The 17,558-nt window shown below is 40.6% G+C and overlaps 1 protein-coding gene across 1 annotated transcript; it reads left to right on the top strand.

The window, feature by feature from the left end:
• The first annotated feature begins 1,531 nt into the window (after window positions 1-1,531).
• LOC115638416 (olfactory receptor 6N1-like) lies at window positions 1,532-7,608 on the top strand. Its single transcript, XM_030539998.1, is given in 4 exon segments — window positions 1,532-1,667; window positions 6,696-6,883; window positions 6,885-6,902; window positions 6,904-7,608. Coding segments are annotated over 4 exon segments (1,047 nt in total).
• Window positions 7,609-17,558: the final 9,950 nt, after the last annotated feature.

Raw genomic sequence — 17,558 nt, 5'->3', positions numbered from 1 at the left:
GTTTTATTGCGTGTTTGGCATGTCTGTGCTTTCTGATAGGCAGGGACTGGGGTGTGAGACATACTTTTTCTTTCAGGGTCTCTTCTCTCCTCTAGAGAGGCAGAGGGGCAGTAAGAAGCCCCCAGTATTATCCCAGCAGCTGAGGTGTTTCGGACCTAGGGAACTGGAGCAGGGCCAGTGCACTTTCCCTCTTGCTGCATCCAAACTGGAGTGTCATTGGCAGAGTCCTCCCAAACAGGACTTGGAGTCAACTGCCACACTGAGATGCAAGGAGCTATGCTAGCCTCTCAGATCTTGTCAATCAGGTTTTTTACACATTCAGGAAAGCATGAGTTATACACTGGGCAGTGGCCTCTCTCTAAGCAATAGTTTCAGGCTCTCTGCAGACTCAGGCAATGTCACTGCATTGGTTACTCTGGGCTCATGGTTTCAACCTTTCTGTCACAAAATAAACCCTTTTTTCTTTTTAATGGGAGCTGAAATTCGGATGTAATCTGTTGAGTCCATGAGTCTGGGGTTTAGCATCAGTCTTTACTTACTGTGATTTAAATCAGCTCAGACTGTATCGTTCTTATTCAAGAGGAAGCTCACAACATCCTGAACCAGTGGTCTTTACTGTCTTCAGGTGGGGGTAGTATATTGGTTGGCTAGAAGCTATTTTGATTTCAATTTTGAGATGTGTGGACTCAATTTGCTTCTGGCTGGCTCCATTTGTATTACATGCATTTAAATTTTAATTCAATGTTAGGGCCCCAAGGCTGCGTATATGATTTTTTAGGACACTTAAATTTAAGTAAATTAATAAAGTTCTCAGACAAACAAAACAAAACTCTATGTTACTTTTGCTTGAAAGTTGACAGTGTATATCAGGAAACGAAGAGTAAGAAAACCTAACAAATATATTGTAATGATCTCAAAACCAACACCCTGAATTTAGAACTGTTTCCATTCAAAATAAATTCTAACATTTTAAGTAATGGACATTCACACTTGAGACAGAACGACCTTGAAATACAGCAGGCAGCAAAACCCATTAGGTGCCTGACTCTAGGAGAGGGCTGAGAGTGGAGAATTTCAAGCAGAGATTGCTCTTTTGCAAATCTGAAAATCTTCTCTTTAATGCCTACTTTAAGGGCAATGTTTAACTTAACCTAATGATGAAAACATAAATATCATCTCCATAATAAACACAGGTTATATTTCAGAAAATGGATATTGGCAAAATGTTCTCTTCACTAGAACCTCAATAAAAAAGGACAACCCCCCTGCCAGAAAAACTCATCCTGGAACAGCCAACCAACCAACCAACCAACCAACCAAACATTAACATTAATTGAGCAACTTCCATTTCCGTAGTGCATTCCTCAGAGTTGTTCTTGCTTCGTTGTTTTTCAGGGCATAGATGATGGGCTTCAACCTAGGGGTTAAGATGCTGTACTGGATGGAGAAGAGTTTGTCCAGAAATAACGGAGACCCTAAGTTTGGATTCATGTACCATAAAAAGCCTGACATGTAGAATAAACTGACCACGATGAGGTGGGAGGTGCAGATGGAGAAAGGCTTTATGTCTGTCCTCCATGGGGCATATCCTCAGTATAATGGAGATGATGTGAATGTAAGAGACCAGAGTGAGAAAGAAAGAGCTCATTCCAAATATTACAAAGGTCGTAAGAAGCACCATGCTTCTTATCATTGCAGGACAAGACCAATAGACAAGGGAGCTGACAACTAAAATGCCTGATTCAGAAGTTTAATGTTAGTACGGGAATATGTTTAACTGTGCATACAAGACACCCATTATCCATGCACTGACCACTAGCTGACTTCAGAATTGTTTGTTCATAGACCCCATGTAGTGCAATGGATCACGTATGGCAGAATATTGATCATAAGCCTCTACTGAAAGGATGAAAACTTCAGTAAAACTAGACACAATAAAAAAGAACATGTAGATGATTTCCTTAATTACTTGCTCCATTATCTTCCCTGGCACAGAAGTTAAACTAACTGGTCTGTAGTTTTCTGGTTGTTTTTATTTCCCTTTTTCTAGATGGGCACTGTATTTGCCCTTTTCCAGTCTTCTGGAATCTCTCCTGTCTCCCATGATTTCCCGAAGATCATAGCTAGGATAATTTCAAGGAAAAAAGACGTTATAGTTAACAACCCAGGGAGACTGTGATCGATTGGATCACAGAAACCCCCCTGATGCTGTTAACTTATGTGCCAAGGCTACTTCTGCCCCTGCCTTCCTTGTCAGCTTGGGATACCAGAACCCTGCCTGGTTGTGCCAGACACACTTGCCAGCCACAAACACAGACCCAGGTCTGGAGCAAGTCCCACAAACTGCAGGCTTAACTGAAAGCAGCTTAAGAAGTGTTCCTGTCTCTAAAACTCAGATGTTCAATTCTCAATGGGGTCCAATCCCCAAATAAATCTGTTTTACCCTGTATAAAGCTTATACAGGGTGAAGTCATAAATCATTCACCCACTATAACACTCCCCACCTCAGGTATTAATGCATTCTCTGGGTTAAATAATAAGTAAAAAGTGATTTTATTAAATACAGAAAGTAGGATTTAAGTAGTTCCAAGTAGTAACAGACAGAACAAAGTGAATTACTAAGCAAAATAAAATAGAATATGCAAGTCTATGCCTAATACGGTAAGAAAACTGAATACAGATGAAACCTCACCCTCAGAAGTGTTCCAGTAAGCTTCCTTTTACAGACTAGTCTCCTTCTAGTCTGAGTCTAGCAATCACTCACACCCCCTGTAGTTACTGTCCTCTGTTCCAGTTTCTTTCAGGAATCCTTGGGGTTGGAGAGGCTCTCTCTTGAGTCAGCTGAAGACAAAATGCACGGGTCTTCCAGGTCTTCCTCTGTAGAATCCCAGCTACAAGAGTGAGTTTTGGAGTCACATGGGCAAGTCACATGTTCATGACAGACTCAGAATTTACAGGTAGCAATTATAGGTCACATGCTACCTTGAATGTCCTCAAGTAGACTTTTTAGGTGGATTGATGTCTTCTTGATTGGGCACTTAATTTGCACATTCCTTTCTCAAGAAGCTGACCAAATGCTTTACTAAGGCTACTTAATATCAAGCAAGTACACAGCCTATATTCATAACCTCAAATACAAAAATGACACATGCATACAAATAGGAGAAATAGATTTAGCAGATCATAACCTTTACAGAGATATGTTACATGGCATATGTAGCATAAAACATATTCCAGTTATGTCATATGTGCATTCATAAGCATGTTTCCATAAAGCCTTATGGGGTGCAACGTCACAGGGACATTGGGTATGTCTACACTACCCGCCGGATCAGCGGGTAGTGATCAGTCTATTGGGGATCGATTTATCAATCTAGTGTAGATGGACAAAATCGATCCCTGATAGCTCTGCCATCGACTCTGGAACTTTACCACGAGCTAGAGGCAGGAAGTGGAGTCGATGGGGGAGCGGCAGCGGTCGACTAGCCGCCTGTCCTCATGGCCAGGTAAATCGACCTAAGATATGCTGACTTCAGCTACGCTATTCGCCTAGCTGAAGTCGCGTATCTTAGGTCGACACCCCCACCCAATGTAGACCTAGCCATTGTCATCTAGACTTGTATAAAACGTGATGCTGGTCATTCATATGCTGGAAGAAAGTTTCAAGCAATGTTAACTTTGTTCTCACTGATTGAAATTGATTGTATTATTTAAGCCATGAATCAACTGCACCTTCAACCATGTGATTGGGCACAGACTTCGGCCCTAAATCACAACCAACTGTTGGTCCCCATGATGCAGACTGTGTAAGTAATGGGAATTTCAAAATTAACTTTAAGGAGAACAAGATCATTTGAAAACCTCCTGTCTATTCATTCTACTTTTATTGTAAAGTTTTTGGTATAATAGATAGATAGATAGATAGATAGATAGATAGATAGATAGATAGATAGATAGATAGATAGATAATCTCTTTTTGTTTTAAATATGTTGACATCTATCTGGTCAAAATCTGTTCTCATTTTTGCCATTGTAAATCTGGAATACCCAAGTAACATCTGTAGAATTACTTTGATTTTCAACCTTTTAAGAACAGCAAAGTTTAGACCACCAGAAAAAAAGAAGCAACAATATTATTGGCACTGACCAGCTGGCTGACTTGCCTGCAAAAGAAAGCCAAATATACTGACGTTCCTTGCAAATAAGAAAAACAAGGGCAAGAGAGAAATAAATCCGGCCCATGTAGCATTCTTGGTTCCACAGTTTAGAAGCTTTTGGAGTATGGTTCACAAAAACGTCAATGCTCCTAAGAGCAGCACTCCCCTGGGTATAATCAAAGAGCAATAATAACCACACACAGGAGCTTGCTATTCAGAACAGGAAAGACCATCACCAACCTCTAAGATAAAATCTCATCAAATTTATTATGATGAACTATTGAAACCCAAGTATTTAAAACATTTTTTCTTATTTTAACCAATTTCTATAATAAATATATGTCTCTACCCCAATATAATGTGACTTGATATAACACAAATTTGGATATAATGCGGTAAAGCAGCACTCCGGGGAGGTGGGGTTGTGCACTCTGGTAGATCAAAGCAAGTTTCACCTATAACATGGTAAGATTTTTTGGCTCCCAAGGACAGCGTTATATCAAGGTACAGATGTATTTAAATGTATGTAAAATTTCTAGCATCCTCCACTTCATTGATGAACAGGATTCTAGCAATAAAGTTGGTAGGAAGTTTATTTCGGTCACTCATCTGATTTCTGAAGAGTTCTATCATGAGTAATTTTGCACACTTCCTTCTTCTATGACTCTTGGTTTCTTTTATTTTTCTATATAAATATGAGACTCTTTGATTTTAAGTAGTATTCAACTTCAGTAGAGAATTATTCTCCCAGACTGATGGTAAACTATGATCCATAGTTACTTATATTACAAGGCTCTTATAATGATGCTATCGTAGGAGATGTATTAGTTAGAGAACAGGACACAAAGATCACTTTTAGAAATGCTAGACAGACATAAATACTACACCATATGCATATACAGTAATATGGACTCACAGAAGTAATGTTATATCATAAATAGAGCAGGTATCTTCATAGCATTCATCCGAAGGACATCTGAAATGTGTGCTAGATAGATAGATAGATAGATAGATAGATAGATAGATAGATAGATAGATAGATAGATAGATAGATAGATAGATAGGCGACCGACCTGGTCAGGAAATAATTTATTTCCTAGAAAATTTTTGATGAAAACAAGCAATTTTCTCTTTCCTCAAAATATTTCATCTTGAGTTCGAAAGAAAGAAAGAAAGAAAGAAAGAAAGAAAGAAAGAAAGAAAGAAAGAAAGAAAGAAAGAAAGAAAGAAAGAAAGAGAATCTGAGAACAGATTTTTGTTCCAGTTATGGGTTTTGCAGTTTTTGATGAAAACCTGAAACATTTAATAAAATTTTCCCACAGAAATTTCATTTCAAAAAAGCAATTTTTTGTAAAAATATTTTGAATTAAATATAATGACCATCTTAGATAAATAGATATTTTTGAATGTACAACATTAGTATGGGGCAGAGGTAATAAACCTGGAGACTGAAGACTTTTATTTGTCTCAAGATAAATATTGGCGGGAAATCAGAACCCCATTCACCTCCTACTCTGAATCTCTTCTACCGACACACAACCACACACTTCCATGCCACTACATCACAGCCCAGATCTCAGGGTGACAGGACCATTCAGCCTATGCACTGTATCCTAATACTGATGGCACAATGGCTTATCAGTGACCATAGTGATGGTGATGTTTTGCTGTGTAAACACATAGCCAGTGAAGACTCAGTACCAAATTCTAATCTTAGTTGTAACTCAGTAGAAGTTAATATATTTATTTGGATTTAAACTAATGTAACTTAGATCAGAATCTGATTTCGAAATGCTTTAACCTAAACTCACTTTTTTGGGGTAGATTAATACTCATCAATTCACTTTACTTAGGTTACTGAATAGTATTACTAGATTCATTGTACCTATCAAATTCTCCTTTCATTTGTACCATTGTAATCCTTGTCCAGCTAGACTAGCTACAACTCAGAGCAGAACTTGTTCCCATGTCTTCCAGCACTTTCCAATTTGACTAGGAGACTTGGAAGTTAAAAAATATCCAAGAAAAAATCTGGTCTCAGTTACACTGCCTTAAATCTTTAGTAGGGTTTATAATTGCAAGGTTCAATCATGAGATTCTGTACCTTACTCCACAACTACTCCTACTGAGAATGAGGCAAATGAAGTGGATTTGACTGGGGAATTCAAGTGGAAAGGAGGGAGGATTGATGTATTGGGTTATAAATTTCACTGGAGGTTTAGGAATCAACATGAAGAAAAGAAAGGCACTAGTAAAAGTCAAGATATTTAAAGGTATTTAGGTACTAAACTCTCATTGAAATCAGTTAGGTGCCTAAATACCTTTACAAATCTGGTCCTAATTCCTGTTGGTAATCAAATAATGTTCCGATGCACAGATGACATGCAAACAGACAGATAGACATAGAGAGAGAGAAGCTCCTAATAATTCATTAATCCAAGATGTAATTGGTAATTTTGGGGCCAGTTGTGTTTATGCAGACGATGAGGTGCCTCGTAATTTACAGATTTATCCGGCTAATCCCATGAAACCGGACAGTGGTCATTGAGTTCATCTTCCAGAGGTTCACCAGCCTGCCACAGTTCCAGATCTTGCTCTTTGTGCTGTTCCTAATCATTTACCTCCTCTCACTTATGGGCAATGTGCTTATCATCCTCGTCATCCTGGTGGACTCCCACCTCCACACTGCCATGTACTTCTTCATCTGTGATCTTTCTTTAGTGGAAGGTCTGGTACACCACCAGTCACAGTGCCCAAGATGTTGGCCAGCTTCCTGGCGGAGCAGAGCACCATCTCTGTCTCCGGCTGCATTGCCCAGTATTACTTCTTCTTCTCCTTTGCTGCCACTGAGCTGTTCCTCCTGACAGTCATGGCTTACGACCGGTACTTGGCCATCTGCAACCCGCTGCATTACGCCACCATCATGAGCCTTAGCACCTGCCAGTACTTAGCTATGTTATGCTGGCTCACGGGGTTTGTCTGTCCCACATTTGCATCTTTCATGCTTGCCAGGATTTCCTTCTGCACCCCCAACAGGATTAACCATTTCTTCTGTGATGCCGATCAGCTGTTTAGGCTCTCATGCAATGACACCTACTCCATACAGGCAGTAGGCTATGCCTTCAGCACTGTTGTCATCATGTCTGCTGTCCTCTTCACCATGGCCTCTTACTTCCAAATTATAGCCACCATACTGAGGATGTCGTCAGCTGTCGCCCGCAAGAAGATCTTTTCCACCTGTGCTGCGCTCCTCTCTGTGGTCACCATCTATTTCGGGACCCTCATTTTCATGTATGTCCGCCCTGCAGTGAAGTATGAGTCTAACATCAATAAAGTGGTGTCAGTTTTCTACTCGGTGATAACACCACTGCTGAATCCGATCATATACACACTGAGGAATAAGGATGTGAAAATGGCCCTGAGAAAAACATTCTTGAGGAATAAGGGTTAAGTTTCAGAGCACCTATCCTTGCCTCCTCACCCCTTCTCTCAATGTCCTGTGTCTCTCCATTCCACCTTTTATTCCTATCGTCCTATACACCTTTCCCTCCAAAATGACTACTTCCACTGATGTGACAGAAAGATGTAAGACATTTTCAGATGTAACCAGCGATTTTCAGTACCTCAATTTTGGGGTGTTCTTCTTGAAACACCTTAAAAGAGCCTGATATTTAGAGGGTAGATAATAAGTTGGGCACCCCAAAAATGGAGGCAGCTGAAATCAATTAGAAAATGTAGCACATAGTATCGTATAGTGAAACGACAGCTCTGCTATAGTTAAGGTTGACACTCACTTCCTGTTTAACAGATGATGTTTCTAAGTGTTTTAATACCTACATGCTTACTGGGATTGTCCTGAAAATTGCTGAGCCTCATAGAATCCATGGGAGGGTCAGTAGTCAAAATATGGGGTTGTTAGACCAAGGGAATTTTTAGCTTAGAAAAGAGACAACCAAAGGAGGATATGATTGAGGTCTATAAAATCATGACGGGTCTGGAGAAAGTAAATAAGGAATTGTCATTTACTCCTTCTCATAATACAACAACTAGGGGTCACCACATGAAATTAAAAGCAGCAGGTATAAAACAAACAAAAGGAAGTATTTCTTCATGCAATGCACAGTCAACCTGTGGAACTACTTGTCAGAGTTTGTTGTGAAGGCCAATACTATAACAGGGATCAGAAAAGATCAAGATAAATTCATGTAGGATAGGTCCATCAATGATTATTAGCCAGGATGTGAAGGGATGGTATTGCTATCCTCTGTTCACTAGAAGCTGGGAATGGGAGACAGGGGATGGATCACTTGATGATCAGTCTGTTCTGTTCATTCCCTTTGAAACATCTGGCATTGGTCACTGTCAAAAGACAGGATACTAGGTTACATGGACCTTTGGTCTGATCCAGTATTATAAACATATAGCCAAGAGTAGCATAAAATCCCTCCTTTACCTGCAAGGGATTTCCAGTTCCATTAACCTAGTTAGCACCTGACCAGAAGGACCAATGGGGAAAGAAGATACTTTCAAATCGTGGGGGTTGTTTGTGCTTGTGGTGGGGCAAGTGCCCCACCCCTGTGTGAGAGTGGGCTAAGACTGGCCAGAGAGGCTGCACAAAGTGGAAACCAATCAGGGAGGGCCTGTTAGAGAGCCAATCAGGGTTGGGCAGAAGGCGACCAATCAGGACCAGGCTCAACCCTAGATTAGGGCTGCCCAGGAGAGCAGTAGGCAGTCTCTCCCAGATGGGAAGATCTGTCTCCTGAGTGAGGAGACTAGTACCTGGGACAGCGCAGTGCTGGGCAGACTCCTTGGGGGAGCAGAAAGGAACTCCAGCCTGGTACCTCCCAGGCTGCAGGCCCTGATAGAAGGCCACTCAAGGTGCAAAGGGACCAAGGGGAAGAGGCCCAGGGAAGAGAGATGGACAAGGAGAGTGAAGGTGGCTGGGAGACTGCTGCCAGAGGGTCCATGGGCTGGACCTAGTGTAGGGGGCAGGCCTGGGTCCCCCCTTTCCACCTTGTATTACACCTGGCTGTTGGAAGTGGCCATAGCGGACTGCATCAGACCCCTGATGGAAAGGGTTAGACTTTGAGATATGGCTGGCCACTGTGGCTGGGGTGAAGTGAAAGACTGCTGTTTTCCCCCCACACCCAGAAGGGAGTGAGAATGGACTAGGGGGCACTGCTGGAGAGCAGTGTCCTGAAGGGAATGCCGTGAGCAGAAGGGAGCAATGCAGGTCCAAGCGCCAACAAAGAGTGAGCGATGGAAGGGACACCACCAAGAGAGGGCGCTTCCCATGGACTGAACTAATTCCCAGACATGCCAGCAGGAGGTGCCAGCGGAGGTGAGTCCCAAACCCGTCACAATGCTCTTTCTTGTTCTCTCTGAGACAAAGAAAGACACCAAGCAAGTAATCCAGTTTCTATTGAAATGATACATCTAAAATTACAGAAATTGTAAGTAATAGCAAGGGAATGCGTTAGAGCAGGCATAGGCAACCTATGGCACATGTGCCGAAGGAGGCACTGGAGCTGATTTTCAGTGGCACTCACACTGCCTGGGTCCTGGCCACGGGTCCGGGAGGCTCTGTGTTTTAATTTAATTTTAAATGACACTTCTTAAACATTTTTAAAGCCCTATTTACTTTACATACAACAATAGTTTAGTTACATATTATAGACTTATAGTCTATATTTAGCTGGTATATTATTCTCAAGCCTCCCCAGGAAAAGGGATGAAGGGGTTTGGGGGGGATGTTTTGGGGAAACGGGAACTCCAAGTGGTCCTTTTCCTGAATCTTTGTCTAACTCACTTGGTGGTGGCAGCAATCCCATCCAAGGGCAAGGAAGAGTTTGTGCCTTGGGAAATTTTTAACCTAAGCTGGTAGAAATAAGCATAGAGTGTCTTTCATGTAGGTCCCCACATCTGTACTCTAGAGTTCAGAGTGGGGAATGAACCCAGACACCCAGTATGTCTGTTCTTATGTTTCTTATGAGATAAAAGCCCCTGAAAAGTCATGAGATAGAATATTTTTTCCCTACACCTGGCAATCAAATCTTTGATACACTCATTTTGTATTTCTGGTTTTCAGAGTTTTAAGTTTAGCCACTTTCCATATTCTGGAAGAGCAAGAAGCAACACTGAGAAACCTTAACTGTGTGTTAATGAAGTTTTTGGCATTTAATAAACAAAAGTGGGGAAAAGGAGCTATGGGTAAATAAACAGAGCCACACTCCAGGCTGGTGTAAAATGGTGTCACTGTATTGCAGTCTATTGAGCTACACTGCTTTATACAAGCTGAAGATCTGGCCCATAATGTAACTAATAAATGCAGAAAATAGCAACTATCATGCAGGTTTTCCAATATCTCTCTGATCCTTTGGCTTGTATGTGTGCATGTGAGGTGGGACGCTTTGTGATTAAGGGTATTACATTGGTGGACGTGCAGGTGAATGAACTGGTGATGGTGTGACTGATCTGGTTAGGTCCTGTGACGGTGTCACTGGTGTAGATATGTGGGCAGAGTAGGCAACAAATCTATGCAACAAACCTCGATGCCTACTCTGCCCACAAATCTACACCAGTGACACCGTCACAGGACCTAACCAGATCAGCCACACCATCACCAGTTCATTCACCTGCACGTCCACCAATATAATATAAGCCATCATATGCCAGCAATGCCCCTCTGCTATGTACATCGGCCAAACTGGACAGTCCCTACGGAAAAGGATAAATGGACACAAATCAGGAATTAGGAATGGCAATATACAAAAACCTGTGGGAGAACACTTTAATCTCCTTGGACACACAATAGCATATTTACAGGTAGCCATCCTGAAGCAAAAAAACTTCAGGACCAGACTTCAAAAAGGAACTGCTGAACTTCAGTTCATCTGCAAATTTGACACCATCAGCTCAGGATTAAACAAAGACTGTGTATGGCTTGCCAACTACAAAAGCAGTTTCTCCTTCCTTGTTGTTCACACCTTAACTGCTAGAAGAGGGCCTCATCCTCCCTAATTGAACTAACCTCATTATCTCTAGCCTGCTTCTTGCTTGCAGGCTAGAGACACCTGTCCCTGGAAATTTCCACTACATGCATCCGACGATGTGGGTATTCACCCACGAAAGCTCATGCTCCAATATGTCTGTTAGTCTATAAGGTGCCACAGGACTCTTTTCTGCTTTTACAAATGTTTAAAGTACAGTATGGGGTACACTGTGTATTCATTTTTAGAGATGTTCAACATTTATTGATTTCAAAATTTCATTGAAAATTAGCCCCCCCCAAAATAATTGATTTCTGTCTTTTCTTATGTTTTTGGACCAAAATCTGAATTTCAACTAAACTAGTAAAACATTATAATTTTTTTTTACAAATTTTCCTCCTCCCCCCAACTTTTCCAACTCATTATCTTTGTCGAGGAAGCTGGAGAAGAAATTTGTGAATCAAGGGAGAGAGCAAGGGATGGCCATGGGAAGTAAACTCTGTTGTTATATATAAAAGATTTTGTCAGCTGGTGCCGAAGCTTTCACCTTTTCATCCTGGATTTACAACTGATATGATGCCACATGTGGCTCACTGCATTACACAGTGGCTATAAAGACACTGTTTAGAAGACAGCTTATGGTTGGTGTATGGACAAAGGTGTTTATATATTCTCTAAGAAAACAAGGAGTCCAGTGGCACCTTAAAGACTAACAGATTTATTTAGGCATAAGCTTTCATGGGTAAAAAACCTCACTTCTTCAGATGCATGGAATGAAAGTTACAGATGCAGGAATTATATAATGACACATGAAGAGAAGGGAGTAACAAAGAGAAACAGCACAACTAAAATTCATTTGCAAATTTAACACCATTAATCTGGGCTGGAATAGGGATGGGGGGTGGCTGGCTCATTACAGAAGCAACTTTGCCTCTCCTGGAATTGACACCTCCTCATCTATTACTGGGAGTGGACTATATCCACCCTGACTGAATTGGCCCTATTAATACTGGTTCTTCACTTGTGAGCCAATCTCTTAGAAAAATATCCAATCTTCATTTAAAAATCATCAGTATGGAAAATCTACCACAACCCTTGTAAATTGTTCTAGTGGTTAATTACTCTCACTGTTAAAAAATCATGCATTATTTCCCATCTGAATTTGGCTATCTTCAACTTCCAACCTTTGGATTGTGTGATACTTTTCTCTGCTACATTGAAGATCCTATTGTCAAGCTGTCTGGAGTGATTCACAACCATGAGAGGTTCATCAACCTCAGGACAGATTGTCTAAAAGCAGGGCACACAGCCTAAATGAGTGGTTCGTTCTATAATTACATTTCACCAACCCAGTAACAAATGTAAATGCCTGTGAATCAAAGTAACAGTCTTACTATGGAGTCACACACAGTCTCGTTGGGACCTCCTGTCTATCTTGCCACCCAGGTACGCTGGACTTAATGGTTAATTACGTCAAAAAACACAAAATATTCAGGTTGACCCCAGTCCCAAGAGACCAGTCACTTACCCCAGATCAATTTGTACCTTAGATCTCACGCCAAAGTCAATACTAGTAGCTAATCCAATAATAAACTAATTAAGGAGTTATTAACTAGGAGAAAAAAGGAGAGAGTTATTTACAAGTTAAAGCAGGCAACATATAGGCACAGATGAATAATAGGTGGTTCCAAATGGTGACTGAAGTGTAGCAATCTGTTCACTGAATGAGTTTTAGGGATAACCCTGGGGATATCTGCTTTTTGTTCGTTAACACCAGCCCTTGTAAGAGTTCAAACAGCAAAGAGAGAACCATTTCTTTACATGCCCTTCCCCCAGAGTTCAAACTGATGGGATGGCAGCTCCTGCATGTAACTTCTTCGTGGATAGATGGGGCAGTCAACAAAGCTTTGTCCTACAATGGACCGTTTAGTTTTGAGAATCCTTCTTGATGGACGGGAAAACCACTCTTCCTGCTTACGTTCACAAATTCATAGCAGGCATTTTTACAATTACAAAACAAAACTTACATATTACCTTATAGCATGGGATATAGGCATCACAAATATGAATCACACATGCAGCAACTTAAACACTAAACGCATCTTTACAAGTCTAACATCTGTCTTTAAGAATATTAACATACAAGTGAGCTGGTCTCATATGTGTGGGAACTAGGGGTGTCGGGGTGCTGCAGCATCCCCAGGTTTTACTGTGAAAAGTTTGCTGGTGTTGTCTGAACAAAGCTACCATTATTTTGCGATGCTGGAGAATCCCAGAGCTGTGCTACTCCCATGTGGTGTAAGCAGGAATTGCACGTTGTTCACAATTTTGAACACACAGGGTTCAGCACCCTCACTAGAAAAAGTGCTCTCGTGCCACTGGCTGGTCTGAATTCCTATGAATTTGTCAGTGCTCCGCTAACACCTACAGACTTGGCAAGATATGGCACCTGGTTTGTCGGCATCACACTCATTATTCAATAGTTGTTCCCTAGCGAGATGCTATAGACTGTAGTCAACTCACCCTATAACCTTCTCTTTGTTAAGATAAATAGACTGAGTTCCTTGAGTCATTCACTGTAAAGCATGTTTTCTAATCCTTTAATCATTCTCATAGTTGTTTTCTCACCCCTCTCCAACTTTTCAACATCCTTCTCTAGTTATAGGCACCAGAACTGGACACACTATTCCAGCAGGGGTCTCACCAGTAACAAAGTGAGAGGTAAAATAACCTCTACCCAAGATTCCCCCTTTTTCTGCATCCTGGAATCACATTAGCTCTGTTGGCCACAATATCATATTGGGAGCTCATGTTCAGCTAATTATCCGCCATGACCCCAAATCTCCCTCTGTATATGGAAATAATAGCACTGCCCTGCCTCACAATCACTGTCCATTACCAAGAGCAGATTCACTGGGATAATGTATAATTGTTATTAGAAACCTGGCCCAATGACTCAGCTGGTATAATGCAGTGCAGTGCCATTGTTTTCACTGTAGAGGCAGTGATTCACATTATCTAAGGATCTAGTCCGTATCTAGAAATAAATAAATAAATAAATCAAAGCATATAGAGCTTTCTGGGTCTGTCATATTTCCCATTGCAAAATACTCATTCATTACTGATGCAGAACACTGTTAGCTTTCTACGCAAGAGATTCCTGTCCCAGAGGAAACCAGAAAGTGTTTGGACTCCCCAGAAGTAATTAACTCTTGCTCTTAGAGTCAGATGAATAAAGGATTTTATTTTCCAAGAGGAGAGGGATAGATTTTTCCAAGAAAAGAGAAGTATATAAATTTGATCAACACCCACATATAGCCCCCTCACCCTGCGAGAGCTGACTTTGCAGGGTAAAGTATAGCTGACTGGTGTTGCATGTTGTATTTGTGAGACACAGAGAGAAAGAGAGAGAAGGAGACAGAGAGAAGGAAGGGAGGGAGATATTCACTAGATAGATAGATAGATAAACTCTATGGGGATAGAGAGAGAGAAAGATTTTTCTTTCAAGGCTATATGGTGATAACAAAGTCACTACAACTAGTACTTTACTCCCAATTCCATTGTATATTATATACATTATTTACATATACATTATATATAGTTCCATTAACTTCAGTGGCATCATTAAGTAAAGCGCTTTTCAACTTCAGTGAGGGTGTCACAATCAATCTGTCTCTTTATCTATCTATGGCGGGGAGTATGCATTACAAGTCCGAAGGTCAATGATCTCTTTCTGGAAGCTAGGTGAGTTTGCTTTTATTTTACTCCTCTTTAGCCTGTTACATCTATAAAGATATGCTCCCTTTCAAAAGAAACTCTTATCTGCAAACACTGAACCTTATCCTCAGAATCTGTATCTCCCTGTGGAAATTAGCAGGTCAGCCCTCTTCAGGGACCAGTCAGGATTGCAAAGCTAATGTTGGCTAATATAATCCATCAGATCCAGGGGAGGTGGCACCCTGAAGATTCTTTCTCCAAAATCCTTGGCTTTATTGGCAGAGGATTTGTCATTCTGAGAGAGACCTCAGTCTCCTAGGAAGGTGAGTCTTGTGCTGAAGTTGACATTGCTATGTATCAGAGTTCCATGGCTGTGAAATAACATTTTCTTTCTCTGTTTATTGGGGCAGGTACAGACAAGCTTTCAAGGGCAAGTCCTGCATGTCGGGCAATGCCTACATGTATAACAGCATGTAGAGTACAGTACACATGTAGTTACGTACCAGAGTGAAAGACAGGCTGTGCCCATGTGTAATTGTGATGCTGCAAAGAAAGGCTCCAGCATTGGGAAGGCAAGTGGGAAAGGTTCCTGCCAGGGGGTGGGGGTGGGCAATGGGGCCATTATCTCAGTTGGGATCCCCACATGCTAATGGGATAATAAAAATAACAATAATATGAAGATTCATAAGATATCAGGAGGAGGAAGATGACAACCAGTGTCCAAAATATGGCTCTTGAAAATGAATGCATACTTGTATAATACAGGCCGTGATTTTCAGGAAGGTTAAAGGCCAAAGACTAGAAGCCATACAAAAAATAGACAGTAAAAGCAGCAAAGAATCCTGTGGCACCTTATAGACTAACAGACATTTTGGAGCATGAGCTTTCTTGGGTGCCGAAGTGGGTATTCACCCACGAAAGCTCAAGCTCCAAAACGTCTGTTAGACTTTAAGGTGCCACAGGATTCTTTGCTGCTTTTACAGATCCAGACTAACACGACTACCCCTCTGATAAAAAATTGACAGGTTATTTTATATAATCACATAGCTATAGAAAGGTTATTGTCCCAGAGAAGTAGAATATTAAACAAAGCTAGAAAAAACTTCTATAGAACACTTTGGATCAGGTTGTTTCACTGCCTATCTATTTGATTCAATTTGTTTAAAAAAATGTAGCCAAAACACAAAGCTTTGGTTGATTTTTCATCTCTTTGTAGGAAAGTTATCTTTCTGCTAACCAATTCACTCGGGCTTTCTAGCACTAGTCACCCATATTGAGGACACGTGGATAACTTCATGGAAGGCTGATAACAAGCCTAGAGAAATCATAAGGAGACTATCAACTTATCTTGGTGAGTAGACTTTTTCCACACCAATCATTTCGGTAAATGCATTGGGCTGATTCTTACAGTAGTATAAACTGTTGCAGTTGCATTGAACTGAGAATCTGAATCTCTGGGTTTGCCCTGTCTTGAAGCTTCTGCCACATGGCAGAATTTATACCTCTCCATACAAGGTGGATGGAAAATGATAACATTCAGATATGGTTTCAATTTATACACAGTTTATGTAGGTGTTGGTCACTACACAATATGCAAGACAGTATAGAAACAGGAAAAAGCTAGACAAAGACTAGTAATACCTAGATCACATCTAGAACTTGCCCCCAGCAGATGTGAAAGCACTTTACAAGAAGGCAGCTTCATGTGAACACACGGGGTCAAATTTACCCTAGTGAAGCCATGGGAATTTTGCCATGGAAGTCAATAGAATAAGGATTTAGGCCTTCTTCCCCAAAAGTTTCTATTCTAGGACAATTCAAAATGCATATTTAAAACAGTCAGCTGCCAAATTACCACCATCAAAACTAGTAATAACAGTCAGAGCTGGTCAAAAATAGCCCATAGTTTTTCAAGGGAAATTTAAAGAATGTAAGGACAGCCATACTGGATCAGAGCAAAGGTCTATCTAGCCCAGTATCATGTCTTCCAACAGTGGCCAATGACAGGTGACCCAGAGGGAATGAACAGAACAGGTAATCATCAAGTGATTCATCCCCTGTCGACCATTCCCATCTTCTGGCAAAAAAATGTATTAAAAAAATCTGATGAGGATTTGAATGTTTGCTTTGTTTTCTGTTTTTAATTTGTTTGTTTTAATTTTTCATTATTATTATTATTATTATTATTATTATTTGGCTGAAAGCTAAAATCAAACTTTAAAAAACATTTCTATGGAAAACTGATTTTCTTTTGAAATCCTTTTGTTGTTGTTTTCTGTGTTTGAAAAGATGAATAAAAAACATCTTTGGGCTTTTGAACCAGATTTTTTTGTTCATGTTTTGGAGGGTCAGATTTTCACTGTAAAAATGGGAAATTTTGAATAAAAATATTTTGTACAAAAAATACAATGCATCATCACTCCATACATTGCCTGCTTATCAGAGATGCTGAGCACTTTGAGCTCCCATTGATATCCATAGAGATTTGTGGGTGCTTTATGTCTCTGTGCATCAGGTCAGTTACTGAGTTGCCTACATGCAGATTTCAATGCCTAATTGTAGGCACTCAAGTTTAAAAGTGTTAGCCAATCATTTATTAGACATGCCAAATATTTGTGCCATTTCCTTGGTATGGCTCTAGAGACTATTCAAAAGGCAAAGGCTCTGTCCTGAAGAACGTATAGTCCATATTAGG

The sequence above is a fragment of the Gopherus evgoodei genome, chromosome 21, assembly GCF_007399415.2.
Source record: "Gopherus evgoodei ecotype Sinaloan lineage chromosome 21, rGopEvg1_v1.p, whole genome shotgun sequence".
Taxonomy (NCBI): Eukaryota; Metazoa; Chordata; order Testudines; family Testudinidae; genus Gopherus; species Gopherus evgoodei.
This window is presented reverse-complemented; position numbering and strand designations above follow the sequence as displayed.